Genomic DNA, 12,891 nt, shown 5'->3' with positions numbered 1-12,891 from the left:
TAGATTTAGCTTTTTCTTCCATCTTTTTAAGAACCTCGTCTGCTTTGGTGACAAATAAACAAATTTAAAGGAGCGTCTAGTAATTTGGATTTGACAAGATCTGGCAAGGGTTGTTCCTTCAGCCAAGCATGCCTTCTCAGTACAGACCCAGTGAATGCAGCCCTGCAAGATGCTTCTAGGTCATCAAAGCCACACTGCAAAGTATGCTTACTAACTTAGTTTGCAGAATGCATTAGCTCTTGTAAATCTTTATTTTCTGCACAACCTGGGAGTTAACACCATTTTTTGTTTAATTAGTTCCATAATATGCTGCTGGTACTTCAACATGTGCAACTGGCAATTCAATGCCCTTATGGCAAGAGTTGCAAAGGTATATACCTTCTTACTCCATCTGTCTAAAGCTCTGGAATCCCTGTCTGCAGGGGTAGGATTTTTGGCTGCAGTAGCCTTAATACCTTTAGGTCCCTGGGAAATGGTCTCTGGATCCGCAGTAACATTCTTGAAGAGAAATTTGGGGGAATCAGGTACTCTGCAGTACCTGTCAGGTTTCCTAGGGGCCGGGGGTAATCTATCTGGAGTAATGCTCTCAAAGTATGCAAGGTTTCACCAAAAGAAAAATCCTCTGGATGGGAGTCAGAGGGAATGGATTCCTCTGCATTTGAATCCTCATAGGTTGATAAGGGCATGTCCTGATAATCAGAAGGGTCAGAGTTATCAGACTCCTGGTCTGCAGCATCAGAATGAAACTCAATTATTTTTCTCTCAGCAGGGGAAGGGTGGCTTCCCCTAATTAGGGTAATAAGGTCTTCAGCCATTCTAAGCATTTGTTTTTGTGGCATGGGAGCTTGAGCATGCGCTTTGGTCGGTGGTTTTCTAGGCAAAGTGCATACTCTGTGCCTCAGAAACTTGGTAGTTTTAGCTAAAAATGAAGGTGGTTTAATTCCAACATTGGTAGGCTGGAATACACCCTCAGAAGCCGGTGCCTGCACAGCGGCTCTGGACCCATCCAAGGTAGAGACATCCGCAGGTTCCATAGTCAAAGAAGCATCTCGCGGCATACTGGGACTCCAAAATGGGTCTCAGTAGAAGCCTGCGAATTTGTAGAAGCGGGCATCAGGGGCTGCAAAGGTGCCTCACCGAGTACCGCGGACTGGCGACTAGCTTAACGGAAGCGTCATCTGCAGTTTTGGACCTATGCGGTCCGTCTCTATCTTTATCTTTACGTTTTTTCGGAAGATCAGTAGTCAGATGGCTTTATTGACGCCATTTCAGGATACGGAGAACGAGAGCGAAATAATTTAGCGTCAAATATAGCCTGACGACGAATGGTTTGGGCTGTAAACAAGGCACAAAACTGACAGTGAGGGACGTCGTGGTCTGGGCCTAAACAGGTGATGCAGTAAGAATAAAAATCTCTGTGAGGTATTTGCTTTCCACAGGCAAGACAATTGTTAACTTTTTCTGACATCGGTTAGAGTAAGAAAAAAGGATCCCCAGCGGGGTACTTAGCTTTAGTAGACTTCAGGATTACAAACTTGAAAATGAAAATTTCGGGTAGCAGCTGACCGGCACTTGCAAATTGCTTCTGCTTCGGGCTACTCCTCAGCAAGAAAGACTGATGTAATGCGTTGGTTGCCTGTTTTATACCCCTGACGACATGGAAGAAGCGACAGCATCTGATGCAGAAATCCTAAGATTATGGTATTCGGGCTGTCTGAGGGCTACCTGCAGGCAGATAACCCAAGTGTGATGACTGCAACTGTGAAACACAAAGAACATCAACTGCTAACCTTAAATGACAGGGGTTAAAGCAAGAAAGAAAAAAAGTTCCCAAATGGGGTACTTAGACTTCTCTCTCCGATGCAAACCAAATGACATACTGAAACACTGCTTCAGACTCTTGACTGCAAGAAAAGACTGATGACATGCCATCAGCTGGCTCCCTGTATATCCAAGCGTACTGACATAAGATAGGACATCCGCCAGCCTAAGTCAGAGGGAGGTTTTTACTCAGGTAATCAGGCCAGCAAAGGGCTTTCATGGCAGGAAATCCCACAAGTCAGGACTGCAACAGTGAAACACTAAGAACATCCAAAGATGCATCAGTTAGTGACAGGTCAAGATAATGAGTCATGCTATTTACTTTTTGTAAGTAGATACAGGTAAAACAATCCAGACTACACCATCATTCAAATGAGAAGCTAACCAGAGGCACAAGTCTGCTCGAGTTGGTGGTAACTCAAGTAGATGCAAAATAATCCCTCAGCACCTCCTCTATTCATACTAAGAAGGTGTTTACAAATTTTGCATATTTACAAAACTATAATTCTCCATTCCCCCTTTTTTTATTTACTATACATCCATGTTTTGTTTTATGTCAATGTTTTATCCTTACTGTACCTCCATTTCTTCTTTAACAACCACCATCTGATTTTATTCAGCATCACTGCCAAAACCCATTTTCAACAGAAATTAATTTAATCTTTCATTTTATATAATCCATATAACAAAAAACAATCTATTTGACATATTGTTTACTTCTACTCATCATATCTATATATAATCATGACCATATTTATCTCAACTTTAAGTCTTCAGAGAAATTTTCCTTACATAACTTTTTCCCATAATTTCACTAATTTTTACATTTTAAAAGCATATGTCCAGTAGTTTCCTCCTGACCATAATCAAGACATACTCTTTCATTTTTCTTTTTATGTGGCTTATTTCCTCTCACTGTTAATGCATTACCAGTCTCCACAAAAAAAATCTTGGCGTTCTATTTTTTTATTACATCACTTGTTCCTTACTTTTATACCTTTAATTTTACCTTCTGCTACTTTATCCCATGGTTTGACAAAATAATATTGTATCATTATATTCTTATAGTATATGTTTACCATCCTTTTCAATTTCTACATTTTTTTTATTTTCCACATTAATATATTTCCTGTTAACGATTCATTTTTCATTCCTACCTTCTTTTTCTCTTTTATTCTATATAAATTTAGAGAAGCAACATATACTACTGGGTTAATTAACCCTAAACCATCTCCTTCTTTATTTACATACAAAATTACCATTTTTATTGGATTCAGTCTAGAACCCCATATAAATAAAAAACTATATATATCTGCAGTAATTCATTTTCAAATATAATTGACAATGCAAATATACTTGCTAAATATGCTATTTTCCCCATTAAAACTGAATTTATCAAATTAATTTCCCTAAAATGAATTGCGTGTTTTCCAGAAAAAAAATTTTAACTTACTTATTTTTCCTTACTGAATTCTACTTTCATTCTTGTTCAAAATATTATACCTAAAACAGAGATTTCTTTCATTGTAAAATATATTTCGCCTATCTTAGCCACATCTCCTAATCCTGTACTTTTCTCTTTAAGCTCACCCCTATCGCTTAGCATTCTTTTAAATAAAATATTTATTTTATCCATATCTACCTTTTCTTTGCAATTGCTATATCATCATCTCCGTAATTTAGCAAAACCCAGAATTCTTAACCCCTCAGACATTACATACTTCACTTCCTGCATTTCATAATTTACTTCCCATACAACCACATTCATAATTAAAGCAAAGACAGTACAACTAATTGGACATCCCTGTCTTACACATCTCCTCATAAGTACTTTTTCACTTAGCCAACCATTTACTACAATTTTTACTTTATTTCTACACAGAGACATATGTAATTTCCTGATTTTCTCACTTATATTTTAATTTCCCATAAAATATGTTCAATTGTATCAAATGCCTTATTAATATAGCTTTTTCCTCTTCTGTTTATATCATCCACAATCCCTCTATCATTAATACATCAACATCCCTTCCCTTTTATATTATATACTGCCTATAAAACACTTTTCATATTCATTTCAAATTGCTTCTGTATTTTCATATATATCTTATAATCATTGTTTCATTATACTTTTTTTTTTCCTCTACATAAATTTAAGTATTCCACTGCATACTTCTTTGTAGGCAAACCCTTCATTTAAGCATTCATTCAAAATCTTTAAGAAATATTCTTTTTGTTCCTGCATTAAATATTTATACATTTCATATCCTATTCCATCTGGTCCTGCAGCAGATATTAATTTTCACTTGCCCTAGTACTTTACCTGATGTACAGCAATCACTTTTTCAAACAATTTTTTTTTTGTTCCGAAAACTTTACTTCCCCATAATGTTTTCAATTTCTTCTTTCTTCTTGTCTTGTACGTATTATTCTACTACTATATTCATAATTTGTTCCAGTGTTTTATTTTTCCTTTTTCATTTCTCTCATTACACTTTTAGTATTCTACTTAAATATGCTGATACTTTTCTTGTTTCCCTTGTAAAAAAATATCTTTAAATACTGTAATTTTCTATTGTTTTTCTATACAATTCTTTTTTGTCAAAATATTCACTGTCATTATTTTCCAAGTATTTCAAAGCATCTTTGTGTACTCATATTTTTTTATCCACTTTTCTTACATCATACTGTCATTCATTGTAAAGTAGAGTTGCGTAAAATGTTACCATAACAGTAGATGCCCTTTCCTTCAGTGTTGCAGCATTCTTAGCCTTTGGGATTTCCTGTCTCAACTTCTAACATTTTTCTTGCAATGTTTCCTTTCTTTTCATGTTTCATTCTTAAATCACAATTCAAATCTCCTGTCATTATTATTCATATTTACCACTACACAATCTAAAATATGATGAAAAACTCTTTCTTTACAAGTAGCAATCATATAATACTATAATTCTATAGTTGTTCTTTCCATTTTAAATCCACAACAGTTGATCTTCCCATTCTCACTGAAGTTATACACAGTATTTTTTTCTGTACTTTTACAAAACAGCACTATTCTAGAACACCAGTCTTTTCCCCAAATTCCAAATTATCTTATCTCTCCCCATAATTTTTCTGTTTGTAATCTTTCTTTACTTAAGAATCTTGTATCTTTTAAGACAAGTACATTTACATCATATTACACTATTCCAAAACTCCTACCATTCATACTACATTCTTAGTACTATTCACAAATCATTCGCTTTTCCTTAACTTTCTAGAAATTAAATTTTTTTTACACATCTCTCTTTCTTTCCCTATCTTTTACCAACACAATTCTTATCACTTTTAGTACTTCACAAATTATATCTCCCTCCATCACTTGTTTCAGAACCTTTCTCCAGTACTTCTTTTCTCTCCTCCTCTATTTCACCTAATTTATCTTCCATTTCCCTGCTTCCAATGTTTCTTCTCTTTGTTCTTACTCTTCTCTCTTTCCTTCACACTCATTTTCAATCTTACAATCCAACCATAAGTACCCAATTTTGCTACATTTATAACACTTCAGTTTTCATTTTCCTGCATCATGACCCAGTTCCCAATAGAAACACTTCTTTTTATCACAGTTATTTTTCCAAGCGTCCCTTTCCACCAAAACAAACAAAAAAAAGTTTTGTCCCTGCTAATTTACCACACGCTTACTTCCTTCAACATTTATCCTACCTGGAATATGTATCATTTTGTCCTTTTCTATCTTTAGCACATTATATTCCTATCCACCAGTCCATAACCTTTTGTCATAAACCTCTGCAATATCCAGTACTTATTTGCCTGAACATTTCAAATGTCCTTTTAAAGTCGCTTTCGACTTCTGTTTGTACATGAAACTTGTTTCTCTGTTTAATGCTTTTATTGCATACGAGCTGAAGAATTACAGTTTTTTTTTCCCATATTTTCCAAGGAAATTTTCCATTGCAAAAGCAGTCGCAAATATATTATCACAAAAATATCTATGTTTATAAGAATAAAAGCTCTTACTTCCTGGGCATTAACACCCACATGAACCATTAAGTTGTCTCAAACTTTACACCTATCCAGTTCTTTTTCTTCTTTATTTGGAATTGTCACCAAACACTTACTCCTCACATTCTCTCCTCTTTTTTCCCTGTTGCTCCTCTGGCTCCTTCTTTCACATTTTTTGCATAAGATATTCTTTCCCTTTAACCATTTTTTCAGGACAGACTCTGCTTCATCTCTTTGTAAAATTTTACCTATAATGTCATCCCAGGAAAACATCTCCATTTTCTGTCCCAGTCTGCAACATTTCTTTCAATTTATCATTCCACAACCCTCCTGACGGGAAGGCTGTAACACAGGAATCCCTTGTAAAACCCTCTCTTGGTTTCAGCAAACAAGTTTTGGTGAAAAACTTTAGAATCCTCCACAATCTTACCAATACTCTCTACAGCAATGACATTCGCCTCCATGCCTTCCTCCATCTTCTCCACATCATGCACCATTCTCCAAGCCACCACTGCTCTAGGTCAGCTTCAGAGCTATGAGTAGGGGAAGCTTCCTGAAGACCTGGCCAAACTTCCCCTAGCAGTATACATCCAACTCAGGTCTCCCCCTGAAAAGAGGCTACTAGCCTAGTGGGGCCAACTCAGTCAACAAAAGGATAAAAAAAAAAAAATTTATCAGATGCTAATCTGGAGAGTCAAACAGTTTTTTAGCAACACTGTGTGGCCTCATTGCTCAGGGATTAGAGCACTGGTCTCAAACTAGGAATCATGCGTTCACATCTCAAGGCATCTGTTTGTGCTTTAGGTGGAGAGGTTGACTCAATGGCCAAGGTCTTTGCCTCAACAATACAAGGTGCTGGTTCTGACCTCTAGTTATTGGTTAGGCATGTGATAGTCTGCAAACTGACAGCCTAGTACATACCTATGAACCACTGATAAAGAACATAGACTGCCCAAGCTTTTAAGCAGGGTTTTGAGAACAAAGTATCTAGTATCATCTCCTGGTCATTGCAGACATGGGTCTAACTTCAGAACATTGAATTCTCATAACACAAACTCAAAACACTGATACCATAACATCGAAAACCCAAAACATGATCACCATACAGAATATACACACATATGGATGTGTTGCTTTCATGGAAGTTAAGTTAGTGTTCTGAGAAGTGCTGGGAGAAGTGAGAAGGGGAAAAGTGTTTATTTTGTCAAGCTGTACATGTTTTTAGGTCATAGAGGTAAGTGATTTAGACATTATGTTTACATTCTGTATGGTTATTGCAATACAGCGAGGCTAGGAAATTAACTTTTTTCTACTGTAGTGATCTTGAAGCTGGTATATTTAATTTACGGGAAGTGCACAGGGGGACCTGCCCCCCTGCAGAAACGTAGTAAAAATTGTTTGTTAGTTTGGTGATGTTATAGGTGGAGGAGATGTTATTTACATGTGCTTTGTAGTTTTCAATCTTATGATGCAAAGTTTCAGTGTTCTGAGTTTTCAGTGTTTTGGGTTTGGATGCTATGGTCACAGTGTTTTGAGTTTCAATGTTATGAGACTTCAATGTTTTGAAGTAGACCCGCAGACATAAATAGATCCACACCTCGTGCCCCACTTCATTGCTCTTGAAGGAGATCTTCGTGAACAATTTTCACTCCAAGTACAACCAAGATCCTGGTTAGGTATTATGCCATTCGGTTTTGGTTGATGGAGATGAAAACAGATTTTAGAAATATGATCAGATCCCAAAACCGCATGTATCATTAGCAGAAAAAAGCAGTTGGGTCCCCTACTTGTTGATGTTATATACCACAGTTGTGCACTCAGTTACCACTTTAAGAGTCATGACTAATGCATGGAGAGCATACAAGACTGACATGATCTCCTTAAATTTATGCTTGCTCCCAACAGTCAACAGCAACCTTCCTTGTATTTAGTTTTACTGAGTGAATTTTGTTGCATCATATAAGACACCTGTGGTCAGTGCCTAGCTTGAATGGTTAAGGGCAGTTCAGGGTTGCTGCTGACCTGGGCTCTCCACTTGTTCAATTTATTTCTGATGTAGTAGATTAGGATTATCTGTTTCTTTATGGACCAGTCACATTTGCTGTTAGCATTCTGAATCCTCCCCAGCCAATAAGTTAAGCCTGGGACAGTCTTACGGCAGCTCCCCAGAGAGACCCCCTTCATGGATACCACAAAAAACACTAGAGTAAAATCCCTCTCCCTATGATGAAGGTGGGATGACCTCTACGGTCCTGCATTCCAGACACTGCAGGAGAATAGAATAGTCTAGGTGCAACTGATTCTTGGGCAAAGCAACATGGCCACTGAAGGCAAGGACTACAAGAACTCTACAGATCCTTTTAAGGTAATAACTTTTCTTACCCACTTTTGAAGCCTAAGAGAAGAAGTCATTACTATGACGGGAACCCCCATCCAGTGTACAGCTTTGTTGCCTGGTATATCCACTTCTTTCGTCTTTTCTTGAACTCTCTGTCTACACTATTTCAGTGTTGCTTGTTTCCTGAAAAAGGGACACTAGTATAATTCTCAGAATATCTGTGCATATGGAGACAGACAGTTTGATAGAATGGGTCTCGCTCTCTCTCAATTTCTTAAAAATAGGGTAGGAGGGAGGGCCAAATAAATTTTTTCTATCTAGATGTGGACTTTAAGTGGAAGCTTTTAAGTGTACAAGTAAAGGCTGTACTCCTAGACATTCATGCTCCCTAATTACGGTTACTGTGGCAGCTGCTCTGCACCACACATCCAGTGCATCACCGTCCCACTTAACAGAATACTTAAACACTTTGGCAGAAGTATGAGAGAAGTTAATAACTTCCTACTGAAGTAATTACAGTTGTCTTCACCCATGTCCTCTACTCTACCCTAATATTCTCAAATACTGTACCATGGTGGTGTGACAATTAACTGTACAAATTCTCAAGGAGGTAGAGGGTAAATATTTTACTTTTACAGATATGTCCACTACTGTGTTTTCTCTGAAAACAGAAAGGACACTGGACCTTGGTAATTGAATGAAACCAACAAAAATATCCAAAGACACAAATGATGGGTAAAGCCATTGGGTTTTTGCATTACTCTTGTACTACAGAAATGGGGCAGCTTTCCGGATGCAAAGGGCTGGCAGTCTGGTTTAAATGAAGCAATACTGAGAACATGCAAATACATTTGCACCCTTGCACCACTAAGAATACAGCAAAAGACTGATTACTTAACCCTAAGACTTCAAAACATCCTCTGAATGGCAGTGACAGCCTTTATTTCTCACTTAAAATGCTTCTTTGTAAGTTTCACTCTTGGCTAAGAGACGTTTTCTGTGTGGAAACTAACAAAACGTTGACACTGTCAGTACGGGCACATGAGAAACTGGATGTGGTCGGTGTAAGCCATATCGTCCTTCCCAAGGCATAGTCAAGCGACACTTCTGGGGAGTGGTCCTCTTCTGCTTTAGAGGATTCTATGAGCTGTATGGCAAAAGAAACTGGCAAGCAATTCTACATCTCTCTGCCAAACTTCAATATACTTTTCAGCAGACTGCTTACATTTGAACTAAGCAGGAAATAAAGGAAGCAACTGTGTAGTTGACCTCTATTAGGCTTCCTGCCTCAGATGACAGCATCATCAAAGACAAAGCAGAAGCAGTGATAGATCCAAAGAGGCTAAACACTTCAACTGATGAAAGTGACAATAAAAGTACAGAAAACTTAAAGAATGATGAAAATGGGAAGTGACAGTTCTCTAGGATTTTCCCATGGAATGCCAGCTGTGGAGCACTTACTAAATTCCCTTGACACCAGACTTTCATTTGGAGCTACTACTCCTTTGTCTGCCACAGAAGGGGCTAACACAGTTAGAGAAGCTCTCTATACAGGTGCCTGGAGTTAGGATGAAGAAACCAGAGTCCCTAGGGAGCAGAACCCTCAAGTTTATTTAGGGTCACTATGCCTACTTGCAGTCCCTGCAAATTCTTTCACTAGCCCCTTCTTTCTCTCCTTATGATTCTCCTGCTTTCTTTGGTGCTCATAAATGGTCACAGTTTGTCTGCTGGGCATGGAAGAAATAAAGCTTGTCCTCTGATATCTTATGCTCTACAAAAAGCCCCAAGATTTCTCACTGTTCTAAGCAATATCTTTGTTTTATGGCTTATACTGTCCAATCTTAATTGCACTGGACCAAAATAGTAACTGACAGCATAAATAGATTTGTATAATGTATATTTTATTTTGTGATAATAATGGTATATTCTGTATTTGCTGACAAACATCTTTGCTCTTTCAGCTTGGGTATGATTTTAAAAGGGTTAAAAGACTAGACCACCTTCCCCATTATAAAATAGCAAACAATGTTCACAGTTGGTTACATCACCTTAGCTAATGAGAAAATGAATACTGTAAGTGACAATCTTCTGGTTGACTACGTCTTTCACAAGTAGGTCTTCAGTCACTCATTCATTGGCAAATGCTCAATTCCATGGTAATAAACTTGAATATGGAAACAGTTACAGCCTTTAAAGCATTTTGTTTTTGCTGCTGCCACCAGCACTCCTCACAGCTGATTGGCTCATTTACTTCCTTTTCACCAGGGGAAACAGCAGCCTTTGAGAAGCTATTACTTAGGTAGTCATCAAGGGTGTCTGCATGCATTACTTCCCAATTCTTGGTGACGGACTTGTGTACACACCAGGGTTCTACAAATTATTCCTTGCAATGGTAGGATGTGCACAATCCTGTATACGCCCTCCATTAGAAGCAATGTCCCTTTGAAGGACTAATGGAGAAGCAGCTTGGCAGGAGCCAAGACACATGCCCAGTCTCCCATCATCAGTTGGATCCAGCACTTCAACAGAACAGACTGCTCCCCGCCTGGCATAGCTGCTTCAGTGCAATCCTCCCAAGGTTTTCCAACTCTCCTGTCTGCAACTAAGCCTAGACCATACTTTTACCTTTTCCTCTATGCTACAGAGTAGGGAAAGAACAGTCAAGTTTTTTTTTTTACTGATATTCTTACCAGAGAAAGTAATTAACTGCCTAGTCAGGGAGGGGGCTGCAGCCAAACCCCACATATTATGAACACAAAGCAGCAATGATCCTTACAAGGAACATGTAAAGCTTCTGCTGGTACAAACACCACAATGATCCACCTGTAGAATGGATGCACAGGGCCTGTTACTCCATAAAGTTCTTTAAGGTCTTGCTGTACCCCTACAGGTTGTGAACTGTGAAATTCCAGGCACATGACTAATTTCACAATCCATATCCAAGCACCCCTTCCTACTTTGCAATTATTTTACACCAAGGAAAGCAAATGAAAAAAACTTTCCAATAAGGTCAGAAATGGCAACTGAAAAAAGCAGTATAAGGAAATGCATTTCAAGAAACCATAATATCAATGTTACACTGATTCTCTACCTTTGTAGGACTGACTTACTCTGCAGAAAAATGGAAAAGTAAGAAGACTGCTCCCTCTTACCTGAAAACCTGTTTTTTGTATGACAGTGGCATCTGTTTGGTGATGGGTGTGGGGAAGATGCCACTTGACAGCTAAATGGTCTGACTTACATGCTGACTGTGACTGCTTTGAAAAATAGAAAAAAAAAAACTTTCAACACTAGCCTGTTACTTGTGATAAAAAATCTCTCAAAATGTGTGGAGAATGAATCTTTTATCACAAAAGGAGGACTGCCATTTTAGCTTTTTCTTTTTAAAGAATTGAGGATGAAGGGTGCAGAAACCCTAATAAGGAAGAAACACATACCAATCCATGATTCCACCACATCTGCCTTCCAGTTGAATTGGAGGAATGCAGAGTTCTCATCTAGCTTAGCTTTCCTCTGAGCTGCAGTCTTCTCAAGTTCTGCAACCTTTCCTCTCAAGGTCTTCATCTTTGCGATAATATTCTCTTTATTGTGGTTATCCTGAAGGAAAAATTCAACAGTGAAGTTAAATGAAATATGAACAAAAATGTATCTGAAATAATGCTGCATATTTAGGGCACACTGATTTTTTCCTGACAACTTTTCCATGAGCAAGGCTGAACTATCCACTGCAACATACACATCTACTTATCAATCCCCGACAGAAAAAGCAGTGGAGTATAAAACCATAAAAAACAGCAGTATATGAAGAAAATGGAATGTAACAATGTGACAGATTCAACATTGGAATGAGGTTATAAATTCCACCTGCCCCACTTTTTCTTACTAATGAAAGTTATGGGTTTTTAACAGTATTTTGACCCCTCTCCCTTTATTGGCTATTTAATTTTCTGTGCAAAATGAATGCCATCTCACACAGGTGAGCAGTTTATCAAACCGTAACAGAGTAATGGCTGAAACAACATGTAAAGGTCAGTTACTCATCGTAACAGCAGATATTCAAATAGCAGGATCAGTGCCTGCAGTATAATTCCTTACACATAGAAAATAAATGCAGCTGGATGTCTATCCTTCCAGAAATGGTGATGTCCCAGAACAGAACTGGCCTTTTCAATACTCCTCAACTGAAAATATCAGAATGGTATTCAGCAGAAAAGGGAGAGCAGCCTACATTATCATCTGTTCTTTCGAGAGAAAGAACCCTGAAACAAGTCACTCCAAAATTCTTATGCAGCCAACCAGCACTTAATCATGCTAGACAGTGCCTTGCACAATAACCTAAAATTACTCATGAGGTGCTCCAGAAAGATGGCCCTTAAAGAGCAAAGAGTCCCTCTACTCATTCACTTCAGTAGCTTGACAGCTACGGAAAGTAATCCCAAAACTAAGCTCCCAGGACAATTGGCAGTGCCTACATTGCTGCAGTGATCCTTAAGCATCAAGAGTATACCCCCAAAATGTGCTATGCTCAAAAGATTACTGCTACAGTGCAACTCTTTATGCACAAGAAGGATACTAAAGAGGTTTTCTAAGGCAAAGATGGATTTTCTGAGATCAGGGAAGGTTACGATATGCTCTGTAAAACTGCAGTGGCAAACCCTACTTTAGCTGACTGTGTATCCAATTTGCAGTGTTTGGAGAAAGTGTGGGTAAGTTTAAGTGACTTTCTTACA

General features: G+C 38.0%; 1 protein-coding gene across 1 annotated transcript in view; it reads right to left on the bottom strand.

Moving 5' to 3' along the window:
* Positions 1-12,891, bottom strand: part of SPTAN1 (spectrin alpha, non-erythrocytic 1) — a gene marked incomplete in the record, with an annotated part of 2,849,969 nt that overhangs the window by 962,578 nt on the left and 1,874,500 nt on the right. Inside the window, 1 exon segment of the mRNA XM_044058813.1 lies at positions 11,599-11,758. Within this exon segment, the coding sequence (XP_043914748.1) occupies positions 11,599-11,758 (160 nt within the window).

This window comes from Protopterus annectens, chromosome 16.part0, assembly GCF_019279795.1.
Source record: "Protopterus annectens isolate FY-2018-M chromosome 16.part0, PAN1.0, whole genome shotgun sequence".
In the NCBI taxonomy this organism is placed as follows: Eukaryota; Metazoa; Chordata; order Ceratodontiformes; family Protopteridae; genus Protopterus; species Protopterus annectens.
The sequence above is the reverse complement of the archived record's forward strand: the minus strand, read 5'-3'. Positions and strand labels throughout refer to the sequence as shown.